At 40.4% G+C, this 24,171-nt stretch overlaps 1 protein-coding gene across 1 annotated transcript; it reads right to left on the bottom strand.

Moving 5' to 3' along the window:
* Positions 1–66: 66 nt before the first annotated feature.
* Positions 67–23,887, bottom strand: ASB15 (ankyrin repeat and SOCS box containing 15). Its single transcript, XM_054691918.1, is given in 13 exon segments — positions 67–184; positions 508–559; positions 3,258–3,328; positions 3,330–3,397; positions 4,169–4,495; positions 4,498–4,732; positions 6,589–6,760; positions 9,131–9,193; positions 9,196–9,261; positions 9,264–9,374; positions 14,321–14,342; positions 15,490–15,595; positions 23,685–23,887. Coding segments are annotated over 13 exon segments (1,614 nt in total).
* Positions 23,888–24,171: the final 284 nt, after the last annotated feature.

Raw genomic sequence — 24,171 nt, 5'->3', positions numbered from 1 at the left:
TTAAATACAGTTAAGGATGTAAAATGATTCTAGGAAATTCTCTGATTCCAGGAAATTAGTTTTAAATTATGGAAGTTTTAGCTTTTGTCCATAGAGATCATACTGTTTAAATAAGATGTATCTTTGAACGGATGGTGGTAGAGGAAGCTTCTCCATCGAGGCTGGCTGGCAGAGTCACAGGAGTCTTGTTAAGTCTTTGAATTTTCTTTTTTTAATAGAGGCATGTTATTTATTTATTTATTTGTTTGTTTGTTTTGTTTATACATGCACTGGGTACAGTCAGAAGCACGGGAAGGTGAGAGAATTCACCAGAGCCAGAGCGGGGAGCAGAGCAGGCAGAAGGACCGAAGGACACTGCTGAGGGGAGCAGCGGGCGGCAGGAGAGGTCTGCGCACCATGTGGGACCCTCCTCTGGTGGCCGGGGAGCAGCCGGGGATCGAACCGGCGCTTCAGAGGCCGCGGGCAGCTTTGCAACCCAGCGCTCAACCGCTGCGCCACCGGGGAGGCCCAAGTCTTTGAATTTTCAAATGGTACGTATGCTTTAATGAGCAAGGATTCTCTAAAATAAATGGGTAAAACAAGCAAAAAGATAAACACAATTATTTTTTTTAATTTTTAATTTTTTTAATTTTATTTTTTATTATAAATTTTATTTTTATATTCCCCATACAATTGCGACCCCCCTATTTTGACCCCAATCCCTCCCCTCCCCGGCCCCCACCCCCCATAGAGTGTCTCTGGTTCATAGTTGTTTGTTGATTTTGATTTTTACTTTCTTATAGTTATTCTTTTTCCTGGTCCCTTATTTAAGTTTTCTAGATTCCTGGTATGAGTGAGACCATCCGGTAGTTTTCTTTTTCTTTCTGGCTTATTTCGCTGAGCATGATCCCTTCCAGTGCCATCCATGTTGCTGCAAATTGCATGTGTTAAGATAAACACAATTATTAATGGATTGACCTATAAGATACAGACAGTTCTAGAATAGCATTAATAAATGTCATTCTGATAAACAATTATGCAACATAAAAAATTATGTTAACAACTGGTGACTTTAAGTAAAATTCAAATTGTACTTAAGCATTCCAGACCATTCCTCTAAATGTGGCACCATGAAGGCAGACACTTAAGCTGTTCCTGTGTCAGGAAGAGAGTCTGATTCATAAGAGGTATTCAACTAGAATATATTAAGTGGATGGCTTGATATAAGACAACAACTGTTCACTCGCCTATTCATTTTTTTTTTTAGAATGGAGAGACATATTTCTTCTCACTACCACTAATCTTTCTGATGAATAATTATCTGGAGAACATCTCCTGCAAATGATTCCATATGTCGGTGAGTCAATCTTACATTTCATTGATACTTAAACATGTTATATTTTCCCAAAAATCCAAGACTACTCACATATCTGGTGTCAGTCTTTATCTTCAACTCAATACCACAGTTAATGACTGATATATTATTCCAGAAATACAAGCTAGTGAGGGGACAGCACCAGCACATGAGCTCAGATGTGGGCTCTGAAACTTGACATGGATTCAATTCTGACTCTGCCACTCCATGGCCCTGGACAAGTTACTTGACTTTTACCGTCTTGGTATTCTTGCCTATGAAACATGGAAACACTGGGATCTACCTCACAAGATTGTTTGGAGATCAAACATTAATTCAGGTAAACTACTGGAACGTGCTAGATACATTAAAATCATTTAATGATGTGAACTATCATTCTATTGAAGAAGAAAGAGAGACCACATTTCCTGTTACATTTGAGATATAAACATTCAAATTGTCTTTCTTAAAAACTAAAATGTTTTTCAAAAATGATTGAGGCAAAGCTATTGTCACCTAAAGAGGCAGAATTAACCCATCTTTTAAAGAAATTAACTTTTTATTTTCATTCCTAACAAATACACTGCTTGGAAGAGTACAGCTAATACTTGAAGGAATCCTGACATCCAGTGGTTAACCGTGCTCATAGCAGTCAACTATTGTAAAAATGTGTGACTGAAACTACAGAAAATTTCCTTTTATTCCTACTGAGACAATGTAGGTGCTTTAGTAGTGGGTATATGGTGGCAACATCTAAAGGGGTGCGAGATTATTCCCCTAAATTACGTACAGTGTTAAACCAATGTTAACTCAGTTTTTAAAAAAGTGTCATTTAAAAAAAAAAACTAAGGCCTCCCTGGTGGCGCAGTGGTTGAGCGCTGGGTTGCAAAGCTGCCCGCAGCCTCTGCAGTGCCGGTTCGATCCCCGGCTGCTCCCCCGCCACTGGAGGAGGGTCCCACATGGCGCGCAGACCTCTCCTGCCGCCCACTGCTCCCCTCAGCAGTGTCCTTCGGTCCTTCTGCCTGCTCTGCTCCCCGCTCTGGCTCTGGTGAATTCTCTCACCCTCCCGCTCTTCTGACTGTACCCAGTGCTTGTATAAATAAATAAATAAATCTTTAAAAACAAACAAACAAAAAAAAATCAAGTACCTTAGCACAGGAAAATAATTACTCAAAGAAAAATAGAAAGCTATAAGCAAAACCAAAACAATAACAAATGCTAGAAATCTGACTGTGGAATTGAGGCTACATGATTTGGGGAGCAAGGTAGAGAGAGGGCACAGTGGATGATGGTGAAGGACTATGGGTGCCTTAGTGAAGGGTGTGGTGTGACATGTATCTGAGGAGGTGTGACCCTATGTCTTAAATCACATAGTATTATAAACCAATGTTGCCTCAAAAACAAAAACAGGTGACAGAAAATAAAGTCATGAAATTGATCGTTTTTCCCCAGTACAAATGCATAGACAATCAGAAAGGAAGCACTGAGTGGTCAATGTAAAAAATTCATAGGGTCTAGACTGTTTTGTAATTCTCCTTAGTCTTAGTTTTTTCTTTGTAAACGCAAGCATGATAATACCTAACTCTACAAGTTGTATTTCAAGATATGTTTTACATATCCATGTCACATAAAAGATTACATAACTTTATATTACAGAATTTAACTTCATCAAAATGAATATAGTCAGAATATTAATACAGTGCTAGCATTACTCATTATACAATTTAAGAGTTGGAAAATGTCAAGAAAAGCCAAAAAAAGTTTGTATCACATAAGAAGGAATATAAAGGATGATTTAAAAAAACAGATAATTCAGAGAATAAAGCATTATTGAAAAATTATCAAAATGACATTAAGAAGCTTTATATATATATATATATATATACATACTTCATAAAAAATTTGTAGGTAAAATTGTTTTTACCTAGTATTTGATAGGTTTCTGGCCAGACTCTCTGTATTCCTCATGCAGATTTCAGTTTAGCACACAGGGATATCTATCAATATATGAATAATGCTGCCGACCAAGTGCTTCATCCAAGTAACTATAATAAACTCACAGAACTGATGAAAATTAATAAAATTTAATATAAAAGAACTTTTAATATACCCTATACATAAACACACAATTTTGTTAAGAAAAATTAATCTTTGTCTTTTTATAGAAAATGAAAGTACCTTCTTTGTAATGAACAAAAATGAAAAAAAAAATCTGCTTGCTTGTTTGTCTGAAACTATGTGATGATAGTCAACACAACATGGGACAATCATGTTTCTCTACATCTTTCCTCAATATTCCATTAAGAAGCATGAGTTATTAATTGCATACACTTTCCCATTCTTCTATATTTAGCTCCCAATTCAAGAAAAACAAACATCATTTTTTGGGGCCTGATTTTACACTTGTATCCCATTAGCATTGCCAACAAAATTTCAAGGACAAGGGCCTCCCTGGTGGCGCAGCGGTTGAGCACTGGGTTGCGAAGCTGCCTGCAGCCTCTGCAGCACCGGTTCGATCCCGGCTGCTCCCCGGCCACCGGAGGAGGGTCCCACATGGCGCGCAGACCTCTCCTGCCACCTGCTGCTCCCCTCAGCATTGTACTTCGGTCCTTCTGCCTGCTCTGCTCCCTGCTCTGGCTCTGGTGAATTCTCTCACCCTCCCGCGCTTCTGACTGTACCCAGTGCTTGTATAAATAAATAAATAAATCTTAAAAAAAAATCAGTAAAGAAAAAAATATTTAAAAAAAAAATTTTAAGGACAAGAAAATAGAAAAGTTAGAGCTGAGTTTTCTTTTCTCATAGTATTCCCAAGTGGGTGAAAGTTGGGATGCTGACCCAATATGAAGAAGAAAAGGATGTAACCCAAGGTGGCCTTCTCTATCTTGGCCACACAAATGAATTTCCAAAGATGACTCCATGCATTCAGACAAAGCACATCTCCACTTGCTAACCATTATTCAGCAACAGCCTCAGCATGACCTCATCCTTGAGGAGTTACTGAATGTCACTGGGGAAATATATGTCATTTATATGCATAAAATAGCTATTGACATTAGCTCCATGGGAGAGAAGCAGTCAGATAATTTCATGATTGTTGGCCCTCACTGCCTCAAGTAGACAGTTGAGGGGATCTAGGTTTGGGTCTGCATCTGCAGCCAGGACTTGGACTTGGTGCAATGTGTATCATTATTTGAAACAGTGATATACAGCACAGTCTTCCTTATGTCATCATAGATCTTAGAAATGTGGTCAGCAAGCAGAGAATTGACATCAAAACCATTTCCAATGAGCAGTTCTAGGCACTGTACATGTTGTCCACATTTTGCTGAGTGAACTGGTGATAATCCACTTTCCTGGATAGCATTTTCAGACATTACCGGGATAAGATATTTCAGTGCACTACAGGAAAATAAAGGTCCAATAACACATGGTGGGATGAAAATCAAGAAATTAAATAGGGCCTCTCCTGGTGGCGCAGGTGGTTGAGCGCAGCGCTGTGAAGCTGTACGCAGCCTCTGCAGTGCCAGTTTGATCCCGGCTGGCCAGCGAGGGTCCCACATGGCACAGCAGACCTCTCCTGTAGCACCTGCTGGTCCCCTCAGCAGTGTATTTCGTCAGTCTGCCTATTCTGTTCCCTGCTCTGTCTCTGGTGAATCCTCTCACCCTCCCATGCATCTGGCCTGTACCCTGGTTTTTGTATAAATAAATAAATAAATCTTTTAAAAAAGAGAGAGAAATTAAATAAACCAGCTTTCTCACTAGACAAGTGAATGCAGTTGATTGTTTCCTATATTGTCCCTAGATAATCTTATACAAAACATTTAACTATTGCCCATTAGCTTACCACTATTCAGCTTAGTATAATTTAGAGTAATTTTGATTCATCTTCGCATTCTAAATATGGGCAACATACTGCTCTTTTATATTTGGTCTTAGAATTGTGGTTCTTCAGGAACCATCCCATCTTCTGACTCTTTTCTGAGGAAGCAACCAGTGCTATTTAATTAAAAGTATAAAAGAAATGTAAATCCATCTGCTATCATGGAAGGATGCTGGACCATTAGAGTAATGAAGTTACTGGAAGACAGAGCTGGAAGTGACCTTGGACATTACTCAGTCCAAACTCCTCATTTAACAGAAGAGCAATATGAAGTCTGGAGAGGTAAAATGACCTGTCTAAGGTCACACAGATAGATGTAGATCAAGGACTAGAATGTAGGCTATTTGAATTCTCATTCATTACTTTCTTTCATTGCTTCCTGAGCAGTCTATCCTTTAATATTTCCCATGTGTCTCCTCTCTGCTTCTGTAAAACTTGCGACTGAATTATTAATCACAAAATGAATCTTTATTATTCCATTAACCTTGCATCAGTCCAATTGAGATAACTTGCCACAGCCTGTGATAAAGTTGTGAATTTCACACTTACCTGATCAACTAGCCATGTAGAGAACCACAGGCAAGGATAATTTGATCTCTTGTACCTAATTCAGAGCAACCATGTGTGAATTTATGAACACTGGGAGCAAGTCCAGGTAAACTTTAACAGCATGTCATTAGCGTCAATTATACGTCATTGGTCACTTAACGTAGCCAATGTGGCCACTCAGAGTGATAAAACCTCTTTCAAAGTTCTTCAACATATGAAATATATAATTGCCCCAAACCATACTCTCATAGTGTCATGATGCATAGTTTAATATAATGATTATAGACTTTTATTGATGTGTTAGTTGTGGCACATTTTGCAATTAAAAAAATGTTTCAACCTTTTATTTGGAACAAAGAAATAAATTTAAAATGAATTTTTTCTATCCAAGGATACATTTGAAGTTATACTATAATATCCATAGGTGTTGGTACATAATTAGAGTAATACAGAAATTTTGTCACAAAACCCTTTGCCAAGGGAAAAATATTTTGAAATCCTGTAGTTTTTTGTTAAATACATTAACAAAAAAACCAGAAAAGCACACTTGGGTGGCTTGTGCATAATTCTCACTTACAACTTCTTTTCTAAAAGAAAGACATTTCACGATAAAACTAATATATGTTTCATGTGGAAAATTTTTAATAAAACACAAGACAATAAAAAAAAGGGAAAAATCAAGCATATACTAAAATAAGCAAAACTTGTGAATATTCTGCCCATTTCCTTTTGAATTTTGGGGGTAGTCTATGGAGACTTTTGTGATTTTGATATAGGCAATTTTGTTTTTCAATGGAAAATGATCATTCTATGACTTACTACTCACAGGTAATGTCCCATATAGGTAGTTCGGTGAATAGGAAGATGACCTGCTCTGCTAGGCACATTTCCATTTCCTCCATATTTCAGCAGGAGAGAAATGCAATTAGAATTGCCCCCTCCTGCTGTCTCAAAAACAGGGATGCCCCCATCATGCACCAGAACAAATACATCACCACCTGACAGTAAAATACATGTGGCATGCTGGGTAGATTGTCAAATAGTTCCATTAAAAATAAGCTGTTGCTTTCCTTTCTGGTTAAGGCTTAAATTATGAATTAGAAACATTTACATTCTCAATATTTTCACTAAACAACCATGAAGCATGTTTCATGTTATTTGAAAATCTATGCATCACAAGATCAGCTGAGCAATGAATGGGTCAATTTCTAAGATCAAAAAATGGTCCCAGGAAAAGGGATCCTTAGATCCTCACATGCAAAGATTGTAACAGGGTGGTCCCCAGGAAAGGGGGAGGTTCCAGCTTCCCTGCTCCACCTGGGGCAGGGAAGCTGGAACCTCCCCCTTTCCTGGGGACCACCCTGTTACAAGATGACAATCAAGACTTGATTTCATTTCAACAAATATTGATCAGCTTCCTTCTATGTGCAAACACTCTGTGTTACCCAGCAAAAGATCCAAAGATGAACAAGTCTCTCTTAAGAAGCTCAGAGGGGGAATGAAACAAAATATCATAAGAGATATATAAAACATATCTCTGCCTCATTCTGTGAGACTGTGTAATAGTCAACTGACAGCAGGAGGAGAGGGCACCATGCAGGGAAAGCAGTCTGTATATGAATATGGTTCTTTCTGCTGCTGACAGCGAGAGCTAAGGGCAAGCTAATGAGCTCTATGAACCTCTATCTCCTCATCTGTTAACCAGGCTAATACAAACCCTTACATAGAGGGTTTATGTGCTAATTAAGAGATTCCACTGCAGGGGCCTCAAAAAATGCTATTCTTTCCCTCACAAAGGATACTTGTGGTACTTGCCTTTAATTACAGATGAGGAAATGGTGGACCAGAAGTTTAAGCCTCTAGGCTATTGTCAGAGTATGAGTGTTTGGCAGAAGCCAATTTAAGCATTGGGCCTCTTAATTCCTGGATCTGTAGTTGTGTAAAGACTTGAAAGAGGGCCTCCCTGGTGGCACAAGTGTTAAGCATGCACTATGAAGCAATCCGAAGACTCTGCAGCACGAGTTTGATCCCCAACCTGCCAGGGAGCAATCCACATGGCACAGCAGACCTCTTCTGTCTCGCCTGTTGCTCCCCTCAGCAGTGTACTTCAGTCAATCTGCCTGTTCTGTTCCCCACTCTGTCTCTGGTGAATTCTCTCACTGCCCACACCTCTGACCTGTATGCATAAATAAATAAATCTTAAAAAAAAAAAAAGACTTGAAAAAATGCAAAGGAGGGAACCATCACAATCTGTTGGGGAGAATTAGGTCAAGTTTCAAGGAGGAGTCTCAAGAGATACACTTTCAATTGAGCTGGATGGCATTCAAATCAGGACAAGGACGTGACCTCAACCCAGACCGTGGGCATGAGGGGTGTGTTAGCTGGATTACAGGATATGTTCGGCGTCGTGAGGGATAAGTCTGAAGAGACAATTCAGGATGATGCAGTGGGAGCCTGTGTCTGATTTGGTGGGCAGTAAGGAGCTACTGAGGGTTTTACGGATCATTTGCATGATTATAGTTGCCCCTTAGGAGGAGGAGGTGGGGTGCAGTATGCAGCACAGATTCTCTGATGGGGAGACTGGAAACCAGGAGAGTGGTTAGGAAACAACTGTGATGGTCCAGGGAAGACATGAGACGCAGATCAGAGGGAGGGCAAGGTGGGAACAGAGACACCATAGCACCCAGCAACTGCCCGGATTTGGAAAAGAAGGTGGTGAAAGAGAGATAAAGGTTAGTCTTCACTGAGTGGAATTATTATGTCAAAAGTGTGAAAGAACACAAGTTCAGTGTAGGAGAAGGTGCGTGTAAGACCCTGGTGAGCCATCTCTGTGAAAGCAGATCCATCACAGAGAGGGTCGACAGAGCTGCCTTGCAGATTTGTAGATCCTGGTGTACAGAGTTCAGCGGAATTGTGGAAAGGGGTTCTGTGGGGGGACAGCCAGGGGGAGAGGGTACAGAATCATTCAGGAGAGGAAGACGACCTAGTGAGGAATGAAGGAAAGAAGCCCAAGAGGTAAAAGAAATATCAGGAGGGCCTCCCCCGTGGCGCAGCGGTTGAGCGCTGGGCTGCGAAGCTGCCCGCAGCCTCTGCAGCACCAGTTCGATCCCCAGCTGCTCCCCGGCCACCAGAGGAGGGTCCCACATGGCGCGCAGACCTCTCCTGCCGCCCGCTGCTCCCCTCAGCAGTGTACTTGGGTCCTTCTGCCTGCTCTGCTCCCCGCTCTGGCTCTGGTGAATTCTCTCACCCTCCCGCGCTTCTGACTGTACCCAGTGCTTGTATAAATAAATAAATAAATAAATCTTTAAAAAAATATGTATATATATATAAAAAAGAAATATCAGGAGGTGCAATTCCTTTTTGCACACCGTTGTGGATTAGGTGCTTCAACACATCATAGTGACCGTACCGGGAGGCAACACTCCAAGGTATGCTCCAGAGGTGTTCCTCAGGTGGGCATTGCCTCTGTGACTCTGTAGCAGAGCTGCGATATCTTTGGGCCTTGTCTGGCTGCTTCATGCATTGCTGACCTTCGCTTGCTGCAGGGCTGGTCAAGGCTGCTGTTGTGTTTACTGAGTGCAGTCACTGTGTTGTAGGAGCCCTTTGGTACAGCTGGAAGGTGATTTAAAAAGAGTAGTCACTGTGGGTAAGCGCATTAAGACAAATACCTCAGAGGGTATTAGGCTACTTAACAAATGTACTATCGATATAGATATTAACTCTTCCCTTGTACAAAAGAATGCTGGGGTTTTTTGCATACCCTTTTTTTTTTTTTAAGATTTATTTATTTATTTATACGAGCACTGGGTACAGTCAGAAGCACGGGAGGGTGAGAGAATTCACCAGAGCCAGAGCGGGGAGCAGAGCAGGCAGAAGGACCGAAGTACACTGCTGAGGGGAGCAGCGGGTGGCAGGAGAGGTCTGCGCGCCATGTGGGACCCTCCTCTGGTGGCCGGGGAGCAGCCGGGGATCGAACCAGCGCTGCAGAGGCTGCGGGCAGCTTCGCAACCCAGCGCTCAACCGCTCCGCCACCGGGGAGGCCCTGCATACCCTTTTTTTTTAAAAGATTCATTTATTTTTATACAAAAACTGGGGTACAGGTCAGAGGCGTGGGAGGGTGAGAGTTCACCAGAGACAGAGCGGGGAGCAGAAGAGGCAGACGGATGGAAGACACTGCTGTGGGGAGCAGCAGGCGAGGCCCGAGAGGTCTGTCGCGCCATGTGGGTTTCTTTCTGGCCAGCCGGGAATTGAACCCGCACTGCAGAGGTTGTGGACAGCTTCACAGAGCTGCGCTCAACCCGCTGCACCACCAGGGAAGCCCCTACATGCCCTTTTAAAAAAAGATTTATTTATTATGCATACAAAATCTGGGGTAGAGGCCAGAAGTGTGGAAGGTGAGAGGTTTCACCAGAGACAGAGTGGGAGCAGAACAGGTGGATTTACCTAAACACACTGCTGAGGGGAGCAGCAGGCAAGGCAGGAGAGGTCTGCTGCACCATGTGGGTCACCTCCCTGGCTGGAAATTGAACTCCTGCTGCAGTGGCTGCGATAGCTTCTAGCTTCGTAGTGCTGCATGTTAACCCCTTGCGCCACCAGGGAGGCCCCTGCTTACCCTTTCTATAGCTCATACTTTGAGTGTGGAGTGTCAGTGTGCAAGATCATACTGTCTTTTCCTTAAGACCTCGATTTGAGGAGGGGTAAGAATTTCATGGAGAATAGTGTCCATTGAGTGTTGTGTGTTCTTTTTCTAAATGTTAATTTGTTCATTAACAAGATGAAAATAGCATCCATCCACTGTTAGGTTATAGAAATTAAATAATGTATATAACACACTTAGTACACATTTAGGAGTTCAATAAATATTATATCATTTCATCACTTCTAGGATCCTGGAGTCACATGAGTAAATAATGTTTACCAAGTTTCCCACCCCCACTTAGAAAGAGTCCAGGTCCCCCAACAACCCCCACCCACCCCCAACATAGCAGTATTAAAAGAATTTCTCTTTCCCATGCTCCTAATGGGAGGTTGGCAATAGGGATGTTTAGAATCTAGGTAAGTCAGTTGTTCTAAACAGGTAGAGTATGTGACAGCTAATGTAAATCAGATGTCTCTCTCCCCCTTGGTTTATTTCTAATAGCCGAACTCACACTGTTAAAAGATTCTTTCCTTTAGATTATTAAGTGATTGCTCTAGTTTAGACATAAATACTTTTCTCTTATCAGTAAGTAAAATCTTAAAAAAAAAAAAACAGTGGGCAGAATACCTCTCTATACAAGGAGATAAATACAGTTACCCTCATTTAATTCCTTCCTTCATTTATTAAAGTAATATATGCCAGCTATGTGGAAGGCCTAGGCACTGTGGACAATGGGAGAAAGACAGACTTGGATCTCACTTGTGGAATTTACAGTCTAGACAAGAAGCTTCTACTCTGAAGGGAGACTTTTTCAGTCCGGGCCTTTGCTGGGAGAGGTAGGATATGTGGAGCCATGCAGAACATCTGGAGCTAGGAGGCAGACTGCAGAAGGACCTAAGGCCAAGTTAAGGGGAAGGGGCTCCAACAGACATAAAAGGGGAACAAAGACATACTGGCTACTTCATTTGGAGGCAGGCGGGCAATTTGCAGTGAATTTTCAGCTTTTCTCCTGCTCACTGTCTAAAGCAGAATCTGTTGACAAATGCCTTTCTCTGAATTGCCCACCTGCCAGTGGCAGCTCTAAATATAGTAAATTACCTCATCCTAGCTGCTGTTATTGCAGAGCAAACATCAATAAGTTAAACAAACTAAGAGCTATGTGACCTCATTTATCTTCTTATTCCCATTGCTTCCATTTTCTATGTAGGAAAAAAATGTATTAAAGTGATGAACCTCTTCTTGAATAATCTGTTTTCCTGTCCTCTGACTCAGAAGCATATTGATTAGAGATATTTGTCTTTCTTCTGAAAATAACAGCATACATGGACTATATTCAGCTTTACATAGCATTAAAAACAAATCTTTACTTGCAATTTAGTTTTTGGAACTAATAAGAAATTTTATTTCCCATAGAAATAATAATGTAAATCACGGAGCACCATCCTAAGTTAACCCACAACACATTCTTAAACAAAAAATTATAGAAATGATGAAAACTAATAGGGTATGATATTCGTGTAACATAACTACGTAAAATATACATTGAGTAATTTATATATTCAATAATAATGGTTAAAGAGAACCAAGTTTCACTTGAAGGGTTAGGGAATTAGATGGAAAAAAAATTGGAAGTCTTTCCATAGATTATAAGCACTTTTGAAAATTTTATAGTTTGCTGGCACTTTTCCTTTTAATTTTCTTTTTCTTCCTTTTCTGTATATATGTGTTTTCTTATGTAATTTTCTTATTATTAGCTAGGAATTAGTTCTGACTCAAATGATATGCAGAGAAGACGCTTTTCAGAGGTATCTGGACAAGGATTGGAAGATTGAAAAAGGTGAGAGAGTGAACAGGATATATATTGATTTTTGAGAAAGAAAATGTAGGAAGTAAAATTAATTGATATGCAAATGGCATAGGTTGTGGGGAAATGTGAGAGGCCGTGGAACTGAGATATTGTGTCAGAAATTTCTCCAGGCTCCATCTGCATTCTGGGTCCCACAGGCCAGGATAATCTTGTGACTATCCAACTGGGAGAGGTGACACCAACTTCAGAAGGATGGGCAGTAAAGGAGTCTGAGTACAAAACAGTAAATACCCTTAGTAACTGTCAGATCATCACAAATCAGGTATCTCCCTCCCAGCAAATGTGTGTAATATGACTGCAATACATCAAAGTACCACCAGTGGGCCTCCCTGGTGGTGCAAGGGGTTAAGACGCAGCACTATGAAGCATAGCCACTGCAGCAGGAGTTTGCTCCCTGGCCAGGGAGGTAACCCACATGGCACAGCAGATCTCTCCTGTCTTGCCTGCTGCTCCCCTCAGCAGTTTCAGTAGATCTGCCTGTTCTGTTCCCCACTCTATCTCTGGTGAATCCTCTAAGCCTGGCACCTCTGGCCTACACCTCAGTTCTTGTATGCATAAATAAATAAATCTTTAAAAAAGAAGTACCACCAGCAAGGGCCAGATGGCTGATGAGGAAGAAGGACCCTGGAGAGGTATATTCCATAAATAAAGACAAAGATGATGGCACAGGACTAAGAAAATAAAAATGTGTTTTATTATCTCCCTCTGTGATATCTGGTCAATTATCCTAGGCTCCCTCCTCTTCCTCCTCGTCTTTTTTTTTTTTTAATTTTTATTTATTTATTTATACAAGAACCAGAGTACTGGCCAGATTCGCAGGAGGGTGACAGGATTCACCAGAAACAGAGTGGGGAACAGAACAGGCAGACGACAGAAATACACTGCTGAAGGGAGCAGCGGGTGAGACAGGAGAGGTATGAGGTGCCATGTGGGACCCTCGCCAGCTGGCGGGGGTCAAACCGGCGCTGCAGAGGCTGCAGACAGCTTCACAGCACTGCGCTCAACCGCCTGTGCCACCAGGGGAGGCCCTTCCTCCTCTTCTTATTGCCACACACAAAGTTATAATGACTCCCCTCTTCTGAGCATACATCATGTGGCAGGGGGAATTATATATTTACATTTTCTCTAATTTTTATGACAATGCTGCATGATGGGCATTGTATTTCCATTTTACACTTGAGAGAACCGAGGCCCATGACTGCAATCTCGTAGCTAGCATTTAAATCCACAGATGTCAGGTAGGAAAGTCCAAATTCTTACTCCACCATCTTACATCCTTAAAAGAAAGGAAATGTTATGTCTGGTCACTTGGAGTAAAATCTCTTCTCTCTGGGCTTCCACAAACAGAACTGCCAATTCTTCTTGGTCAACTAACAATGATATACACAAAACTGAGAAGAAGCTGATAAATGACTTCTTCAGGTTTGTGTTTCCTTCTGATATTTTCTTTAGGTTTCCTTTTGGTCATTGTGAGAATCCCCTTATGGGTGCTATATAATAATCTTTTGGAAACTGTTAACTTGAGAGATAATACAAGATGAAAAATTAACAACTACCTACCAAAAATCTTTACATTCAAATCAACTAATTCATAATATATACTAGCTTTTGATCACTTTTAGGTGGATAAACACATTTTAGAATTTGTGTTCTATATTCTTAGAATAATGGACAGGGTGAATAGAACAAAACATGCTGATTTTTGTACTCTGTTGAAAATATGGGTATTTCCTTTTCCAAATTCCAAATGATCTTTGTTTTGCTTTTTCCTTATGCTTATTATATTCATTGGGAACTTTCAAGACTTCTACATTTTTCTTTCAAGTTTAATCAAAGGGATTTTATATTCTCTTTCCACCTAGAACAATTTCAAGTATTTGTTGAATGGCTCCTTCAATGGGAGCCATTCTTTTCTATCAATTTCATCCAATGCATATTTATATTTCACATAATTCCTGGAGCTCAAAAATGTTACCTGAATAAAAAACATGGGCTGAAAACAAATATCTGCCTTGGCCGGTGCATTCCAGTGCAGACAATATACCCATTTACCTTGTTGGATGGCCTTCACAAGCTTTTGGTTTTATTTACTTCCTGGTACAAATCTAAAAGAGAAAGAGATAGAAGCCATATTTATCAGAGCGGTGTACTTCAAAGGAATGAAATTTTTCAATATACTTGAGGTTTAGTACATAATTTTAATAAATAAGATCTATAGGAAATATATACAACTGATTTTATCCACCTAAAATATAAAAATATCTAAGAGATACAGAATATATTTCTGATAATTTTACTTAGGAATATTAGTGAAGATGACTTAATATTAGATTACAACACTGTATCAGAAATTAGTTCTCAGCAATGAAGAGGACCATACAATTCAAGTCAGAATCAGAACAGCTACTGTGATATAATCCAGGGGAAACCAGTTAGCCTTTCTGGGTGGTGTTTTCTTCATCTGTAAAAAAGATGGGATTAAGTAGGAAGATCTCTAAGGTTTCGTTCAACTTTAAAAGCTCTATGTTTATAAGTGTTTGTTGCTTTGGACTTAATCATTGCTAATTAATAATTTCTTGGGCGCTCATGATCCACATGCAAATTAGAATCTTTAATCAACTGTTCCCAAGTAAAAACAGGCTGAGCACTTACTGAACAAACTCCCACTCACTGGCCCAGCAGGAACTGAGTTCAACCCTCCTGGCAACTCTCTGGTGTGTGTTTATTTAAAGGAAACAGGGAATTTCATAATAAATTAACTCTATTAAACAGAAATATCACTGTCATTCTAGGCTTGAGAATGCCTTCCTGGGAACTCTAAGTTTCTAAAATCTGTTGAAGATAAGGGAAAAATGATAGAGAACAGAAATTTAAATATAATATGCCTATTTTTGAAGGCTCAAAGGCATAATTTTGTAGCATTGAATCTATTCAAAAGTCACAACTGAATTACAAAGTTGAGAATTCTAAATATTATAGAATGTAAAGATAAACTAAAGTTTACTTTTGTTAAAATTATTTTTTGTTATAAAGTGTTGATCTAGACTAAAATCTACTTTATAGTTTCTGACTCTAGAACTCCTGCTAACATAAAACATAAATTTTATGTATAATTTGTTTTAATTGTTTCCTGGAAGAGGAGTCAGGAGACTTTGTTCATCTTGTGTTACAACAAAATGAATGCCATAAAGCAATTCTGTTGGGAACAATTTGAATGTTACCTTTTGGGATAAAAGACACAGTAGATTCTTGAACTTGAGCACCATATCATAAATTGTAACTTGGTCTTCTTCAAGGATCTTTGGTAGTATCCGTGTCTGGATGTAACTTTGAAAGAGGCACTTTTTTTATAATGAGCAAATGACAACAGAACAGCATAGTGTTAACATGAAAGATGTATCAATGAAAAACTAAAATGCATTCTCTTGCCTGCATTTAACAAACACAGATACAGTTAACCTTGTAATCTGTATTATATATAAAGTCCATTTTAATTTTTGAAAACATTCCAAACCTGCTCTTTGGGTGTCTACATTTTCTAACTTTTGATTTTCTTTTCAGTAGTGCAATAATTGGGCTTAATCACTTTTTTCCCATGCTTCTGACTTACACTAATGTTATTTTTTTTTAAGATTTATTTATTTATGCATGTAAGAACTGGGGTGCAGGCCAGAGGTACAGGGGGTAAGAGGATTCACCAGAAACAAAGTGGGGAGCAGAACAGGTAGATCTACTGAAATATACTGCTGAGGGGAGCAGCAGGCGAGACAGGAGAGGTCTGCTGTGCCATGTGGGCCAGCTCCCTGGCCAGGTATCGAACTCAGTGCTGCAATGCTGAGGATAGTTTCATAGTACTGAGACTTAACCCCTTTCGCCACCAGGAAGGCCCATACTTATGCTAATTTTAATCCAAGGGTCTTCTCAACACACTACTTTATACTGCCACAGCACACTTGAAAACTCAAACTGAGCCATTCACGTTCTCTACTTTTATTCTATGTCTGTTGTGCTTGTTTATGTGCTATTTTATTCCAACAATGGTTTGTTAGCCTTGAACTGTATTCTTTTTTTTTTTTTTTTGCTCCTAAGAGATTACACTCTGAGATGAAGAAATCTACCTCACTCATCTCTGCAGCCCCTACAACTTTAAAAATGCTTGGCACAGAGAAGCTTCTTAATGAATGTTTATTGAATTAGAGAGAAAGGAACATCACTAATGTAGTGGCTGAGACTTGAACTCAGGAAATTTGATAGCAAGTAGAGAAGACATTCAGGAAACTTTAAATAGAAGCACCTGAGAACTTCAATCTCTGTTCTCCCTGAGGCTCTACTGCCTAACCTCACATATGAAGTGAACAGTCTTCAAAATTCCAAAGCAGGGGCCTCCCCGGTGGTGCAGTGGTTGATCGCTGGGTTGCGAAGCTGCCTGCAGCCTCTGCAGCGCCGGTTCAATCCCCGGCTGCTCCCCGGCCACCGGAGGAGGGTCCCACATGGCGCGCAGACCTCTCCTGCCGCCCGCTGCTCCCCTCAGCAGTGGTCTTCGGTCCTCTGCCTGCTCTGCTCCCCGCTCTGGCTCTGGTGAATTCTCTCACCCTCCCGCGCTTCTGACTATACCCAGTGCTTGTATAAATAAATAAATAAATAAATAAATCTTTAAAAAAAAAAATTCCAAAGCATTAAAATAATACTACCAAAAACAAAACAGATTCACTTGGAGAACATTTTCACTGACTAGCTCAATTGGGTATGAGCAGACGATATGCTTTCTGGAAACTCTAGGAAATTCATTTCTATTGACTTGTGCTACCTGTACTTCTGGAACAAACTTTCCTGATAACTTGGCAGATGAGCATCCTTAATGCAGCTAGGAATGCTGAAGCTGCTACCATAGGGAGAGGCAAAACTAGCTTAATTAAGTGAGGCTTAATTATGGGAACTGCCAGCAAGTCAATCGATATCTGGCAAAAAATAGCTAGAGTAAACATGAACTGCTTTTGAAGAGTCAAACAGAAATGTTTCTAGACTGACTTACAGAATTTATTGATGACTATTTCACTTTCCCCTAACTCATCCATTTATTTGGCCAAATCAGATGCACCCAAACGGTTGTGCAGGAACCATTCCCTAGTTGAGGAAATCAGGCCAAATCTCCCTTCACCAACCTGTGCATGCTGGCAAAGTACTACACACCCCAAGGAAGCGGTATCATTTCCTCTTTTGTGCCAAAGAGCTTATGGCCTGTGGCATTCCTGATCTGAATTGAGGGTTCTTTAACAAAGGAAGTTAAACAAAAGAGGCTTAATTATTCAGTGTTTTGGATAATGAATGAGAAGTGATAGACATGACATCATTTACTGTCTTAGTCTTGGCCAAAGTCAAAGTGGAAGTGTCTCCAGATTTGGTTACACCCCTTCAGGAAGGAAGATGCTATGGCTGTGATGTTCATGTATCTTTTCATGGTTACTATTGGGTCCTCAATATTTTGCTTTCTCAGTCATCATAATGGGAGAGTTATAAGGTGAAACTAGCCTCAGAGCACCATTTGAACAGTTGAGATACAGACCATCTCAACTCCATCCCCGGACCAGAGGCCAGCCCTCTTCCTGGAGAACAGATTCTCCATTCCTTCCTGTGACACACATTGCATTTCTAGATGATCCTTCCTAATAACTATCCATTATAAGTCATAATTCTTGACTGGCCCATCTACTCTAAAGATGATGACTTGAAAAAGTAGATTATTTCCCATTGGCTTATTTCTTCCAAGTATTAAATTAGAGGATGGAGTGTCCTTCATGACTATCCTGTCAATTACTTCTTTTTAATCTAGAGAAAAAAAATAGTAAGTATTGAAATCAAAATAATTCTAAAACTAGGTTGGCTAACCATTGTGAAATTATATTTAATTAGTAGCACTGTTCAAACCAAAATGTATTATCTCTATGAAATTTTACATTGTGTGTTTTTTTCGAGGGCAAATACAACAAGAACAGCACTTTGTTGAGAATTTTCTAAATACTTGCTTTCTTTTGAAATTGACTCTTTGTCTCTTCTTGCTGTTCATGTTAAAGTCAAATTTATAAGGCCGATTCTATACATGCTAACAGCCAAGATCCCTGACTTATGCACGGACTGCATACAAACTCATAGTTTTGGACTAGTGGCCTTGGAACAGAATGGAGAGAATACTGGCATGTTTGGAGGTTGTCCTCCAGTTAGTAACAGCATTCCACTAAGCTTGCTCCCTCCTACCATGCTATTTTAGTCTCCTCAAGAGGTCCAAATTGCCCAGGGGGATCCCATTCACCAAAAAGATTCAAATGGTAATTTGCTTTTCATGTATTGTTTACAGGTTCATTGTCTACCTCCTTGCTCTAGAATGTAACCCATTAAGAGCAAAGAAAGAGTCTATATATCCAGCAAAATCTCTGTCTCATGGTTCATGATCTCTAAATGTGTGTTGAATGAAGGAAAGAATGAATGAGTTAATAAATGAACACTGGGCCTCCCCTGGTGGCGCAGCGGTTGAGGGCTGGGCTGCGAAGCTGCCTGCAGCCTCTGCAACACCGGTTCGATCCCCGGCCACCGGCGAGGGTCCCACATGGCGCGCAGACCTCTCCTGCTGCCCGCTGCTCCCCTCAGCAGTGTACTTCGGTCCTTCTGCCTGCTCTGCTCCCCGCTCTGGCTCTGGTGAATTCTCTCACCCTCCCGCGCTTCTGACTGTACCCAGTGCTTGTATAAATAAATAAATAAATCTTTAAAAAAAAAAAAAAGAAAAAAAAAACTAGCAATTTAAAAAAAAATACTTTAAAATAAATGAACACTAACATCATTTAGGCTCTGCTTTATTCTTATAGCAGATGATTCTCCTCAGGTATGCAGTCTCTTCCAACTTACAAATCTGATGACTCACTCTGCTTGGCTTCATTTTTTCTTACTTTTGTGTCTTTATGTCTTTTTCCTCTTCATTCATAAGTCCCTCCCAGCTGTTCCACAGCCATGGTTCACACTGCTTCAAGTTCAACTCCAGAGATTGTTCCTATGGAAGCCATTGCTGAAATTCTCCAATTCTTCTCTGGCCTTCCTTATCTGTGAATATCTCCTCTTACACCAATTTTTCAACATCTGGATTTACACTCATTAGGTATTTGCTTTGCAAGTTCTTCACATATCCTCACTTGGGCTATTATTCTTCTGAGAGGAAAAAAACTCTATTTTTCCTTAATGTCCTTTCTCTCCACTTCTACTACTAGTCAAATGGCAGTTCTTAGTGGCCAACAGGAAAAAAAAAAAAATGTTGACGCATTACTGGGGACAAGCACTGAGTCCTCAGCACAATTAGATGATGAAGTTAAACCTGTGGCATGGCCTGTTGCCTTTCTCACTAATATCACTGTGTTCAGAGGAGGAATGCATGGCTCTGGAATTAGTAATGGGATACAGAGCCTTTCACCTACTTAAATCACAGGCTTAACTCTAACCCTGTTTGAAATGTGGGCTTCTAGTATGAGAGACACCATGGACTCCTTTGCGAAATTGAGTTGAGCTGTGGAAAGCGGTTTTTTTTTTTTTTTTAAATGTCACTTTACTTACCATCCAGAAGGAAACAATTTAAGATTCTGAACAGTGTTGCATCCCTAAAGACAGCAGGGCAGAAAAGGTGGAAAACAGCTGCTTCCTAACACAAGCTGCCTTAACCTTTTACTAAAGCTCGTGATAAAGTGAAGTTCTGTTGCAGGTGAACTAAGGTGTCAGGCATCAAGATGCAATGAGAAGGGCAAGAGGAAAGTTACTTGTCTGTAGATCACATGTGAAATGACTAGGACTCAATCCCAACTGAAGGCGGGCATAGTCCACTGGAAATTATTTCAATAAAACATCAACCGGGAACTAAGGAAAGACTCTTTCTAAATCATAGTTTGTCATTTAACACTCAGTCTTTTTCTTTCTTTTTTTTTTTTGGCAACATATTTTTTTTTAAGATTTATTTTATTTATACAAGAGCTAGGGTACAGGCCAGAGGTGCGGGAGGGTGAGAGGACTCACCAGAGACAGAGTGGGTGGCAGAACAGGCAGATGGACTGAAAGCACTGCTGAGGGGAGCAGCAGGCAAGTCAGGAGAGGTCTGCCTTGCCATGTGGGTATCTCCCCGGCCAGCCAGCACTGCAGAGGCTGTGGACAGCTTCATAGCACTGTGCTCAACCTGCTGCGCTACTGGGGAGGTCGAACACTCAGTCTTGTTCTGGTGAAGCCCACCAGTGAGATTTAGTTATTCTCCATTCATAGCTGATTTGTAAAATAATTGAGACAATCATACTGCATAGTTAGCCTTTTCTATTACTGCACTGGGTAACCTTGCTAAGGGTCAGAAACACATTTGATGAAAATGAATTCTCTTTCCAGAGGGATGCAGGCATACTCAAAATCTTGCATAAAATTTTAGGGAACTCCTGGATCCTCTGAAGTCCTTTCATATACTCCAGGTAAAGAGCCAATCAATTGAGGATTTCCAAATGCTAAATGTACTATTCAGACATCAGTCTTTATTAGCTCAACTTACAATGGGGTTGAATAAAATCATAGATTTAAACTGTGGGGAAAGGGAAAGTTTGGTTATCTTGTAAGTTTTAGAATATCCTGGGTAGTAATTAAAATGGTGAGTAAAATAACAGCCATAAATTATCTAGTCCTCACTTTGTTTCAAGCACAGTGCAAAGCATTTTATATATACAACCTTATTTTAAATCCTCACTTCAATTCTACTTTGTAGGTGTATAGTTGGTGCCTAAGTGAAAACTTCAGCTTTAAGAAGTTAAAAGACCCACCCACGTGTGGATAGAGCATGGAGTAGCTTCATTTTTAAAGTCTTTTCAAAGTTGCAGAAAAACAACCCACAGTCTGTTGTCCTTAAAGGAAAACATTCTGATCCTGCTCCTCACAGCCAGCTCTTGATGACAATAACTTCCAAAAATAAAAAATAGCTTCCAGAGACACATAAATCTTTATCCTTGGCTCAGTGCAATACAGCTTTGTGTTGCATAGGGTGGTCCGAGGTGCCCTAAACTTGCTTCCAGTCTGTATTTTTTTGGTCTTGAAATCTACACATTACTGTCTAAAAAAAATAGGATCAACATGCCAATAGGTGCCTGACTGAAGCAGTCGGGAGGTTGGGATGGTGGCGCAAGGCAGGATGCAGGCTTGAACTTTGTGAATACATGACCTCTCGCTGCCTCTCTGCCATCGTATTCTCCCCACAACCACACAGCCATGGTCCACACTGATATAGTACTATTGATATGTTTGGGAGACCCCTTAGAGCTTCCCTTGAAACATGGGGCCTCCCAAAGCATGGCCCAAAGTCCTTCTTATCCCTGAACAAAGGTGAATCTAACTTTGCTCCCTGTGACCCCTTTGGTTTACTTTTTATTGCATCCAAGCCTGGCTACACCACTCACACTCACACTTGTCTTGGACATAACAAAACCGAAACTATTTCTGTGGGCCCTGAAAATGGCTGGCCTTAAGAGTTCCCAGCGTGGACAGTTGCTTCCATGGTGTGAGGAAAAGCTTTGTGTCCATAAATATCACACTGCCCCCGCAGCTGTCACATCAGTGTAATTCTATTACATCAGTGAGAGAATCTGTATTTAAGGTTTATTGTTCTGTCTTCCCTAAGTGCCCTTTAAAATGCCAACAGTATCAGACTGGTCCCCAAAGTAGAACCAGAATCTCTTAGGCTAGTTACTAAAGTGGCATGAGATGAGGAAAGTGGCAGAGGGTCTAAGACTAAGGCCAGTAGGAGGTGATAAAAGGAGAGGAAAAGACAATATAGTAACACTTGGTTTTCTTCCTAGTTGAATACAAGGTCAGCTTAAATCCAAACTCACAGGTTCTGAAGGAGCAATGGTTATGCTATGTGGAATGTGGGACCCTGAGCCTGAGGAAATGTTCTTTTACTTTGTGTAGGGGCAGGATGGCACTGAGCAGGTTTTCTATGATCTGAGTAGACAGGGTAAAGGAGAGTCCTGGAGCCCTTGGTGGGTTTCTCAGGCTTTTATTGAGCTCTTACATGTAGTGTGGCAAACAGGTACACCGCAGGCAGGGGTGCCAGGAGGCCAGTAGGCCTCCAGGCCTCCCTGCAAGTCTTCACTCTGGGCTTCTCTCTCTCTCTTCTGGCTTTCTTCCTTCTCTCTCCCCCGTCTCTTCTGCTTCTCTTGGTGACTATCTCAATACTCTCCCAAGGCCCACAGAGGTGAATTAGACAGCTTACAACAATGTAACTACTGCAGGTACCCCATCAGGCAGGGCAATCCTAATGGTGGGAGGGCAGAAAAACCTGAAAACTATTTACTCTACGCTTTGGAACTGCTGTGGTTCTTGAGGGATGAGCTCACCTACAGGGGCCCCAGAGAAAACCATCAGAATCTGCCCTGCCTGAAGGAAGAGCAAGTATTAAAAGGGCATTTTAATGTCTTGGTTTAGTTAAGAAAATAGTTATTAGCTATCAAACAAAGCTAATTCCTATTCAATTCTTATTATTAAATGATGTTTACCTGGGTCATGCAAGCAGACTTCATTACCCAAGTTATTGTATCTGTTCACATGAGGCCATAATTTTAGTGTCCACTAATTATGAGTGGCAGCTCTTGACGAAGGTGAGACCAGTTATAAACAATAAAATTAACAACATAGCAACATTTTCTTTACACAACTAAGTTCAAAGGTGAGTAAAACATGTGGCTACATTAATTAGCTATAATTATAATAACAATGATCACTGGACCCTAATAAAAAACATTGTACACCCACATATAGATCTAGGTATAGATATACATCTACATGAATATCCGTACAATATACACTCTCCAAAAATATTTGTTTCTGGGCTTGATGTATTTCATTTGACATGACATTCAAATCTTTTTCCGTTTTAAACTCAAACAATAATGAGCCATTGCATTTCCCCAAATCTTATTTTCAAATCATACATAGGCTGTTGATTTCTTTCTGGTGGAGACAGATGAGTTCAAACCCTGCCTTCCTGGATTAACTGCCTCATTAACTGTGTCTGACATGTTGCAAGCAGGTAGTGAACATTACCTGCTATGACTCAGTGATTGAAAATCCTCTCAAATGGGGAAGCAGAATTCTAGAGCTTACTTGGTAGTTTTGGCCCTATTCCTCATCCTTGAATGATAATCTGACACAACCATTATTTTCTTTTCCTTTTTTCTAGAATCATCAGACTTCAGAGTTAAAGGCTATCAGGTAGCCACTTTATTAATATGTCTACTAACAGGTAATTGTCCGGCCTTAGCCTGAACAACAAAGAGACAGGAATCTTACTGTGTCCATCCACAGTCTTTCATCTTTGTCTGATTTTAATAATTAGGAAAAATATTTATGCCGAATTTACCTCCTCAAACCATTATTCTTTGAAATGCTACTTGTATTCCTGGGAGACATACTGAGAAAATGTTGTTTCTCTCCTACACCAGAGCCCTTAACGATTCGCAGGTTCTCCACATTGTCAGGTCTCCAAAGAACCTTCTCTGAACAACTGTTCTTATAATGTGGTTTCACCTCCTCCATCTTAATTGCCTTCTGTGAACAACGCATTTATCCATCTCTTTCTAAAAATTGCTCTGGACCATGGATTGTGATGGTAATCTGCAGTCAGATTCATACTTTAAGTGGGTATGACTCCTTCCTTTCTCTAAACATTGCAGCTCCGTTCATTTAGCCCAAGTTCTGATGGATTTTTGAGCTATCATGTTACAAACTTGGTTTGGATCCCGGTTTTCCCAAATTCTACATGATGTAATTTGGCTACATCATTGCTGTGTAGGACTTTATTTCATTCTATTAAAAATTCTTTTTTTTTAAGTTTTGAATCTTTATTC

Source organism: Talpa occidentalis, unplaced genomic scaffold, assembly GCF_014898055.3.
Source record: "Talpa occidentalis isolate TD23 unplaced genomic scaffold, MPIMG_talOcc4v2.1, whole genome shotgun sequence".
Classification (NCBI taxonomy): Eukaryota; Metazoa; Chordata; class Mammalia; order Eulipotyphla; family Talpidae; genus Talpa; species Talpa occidentalis.
Note: the sequence above shows the minus strand (reverse complement) of the source record. Positions and strands in the feature narration are given on the sequence as shown.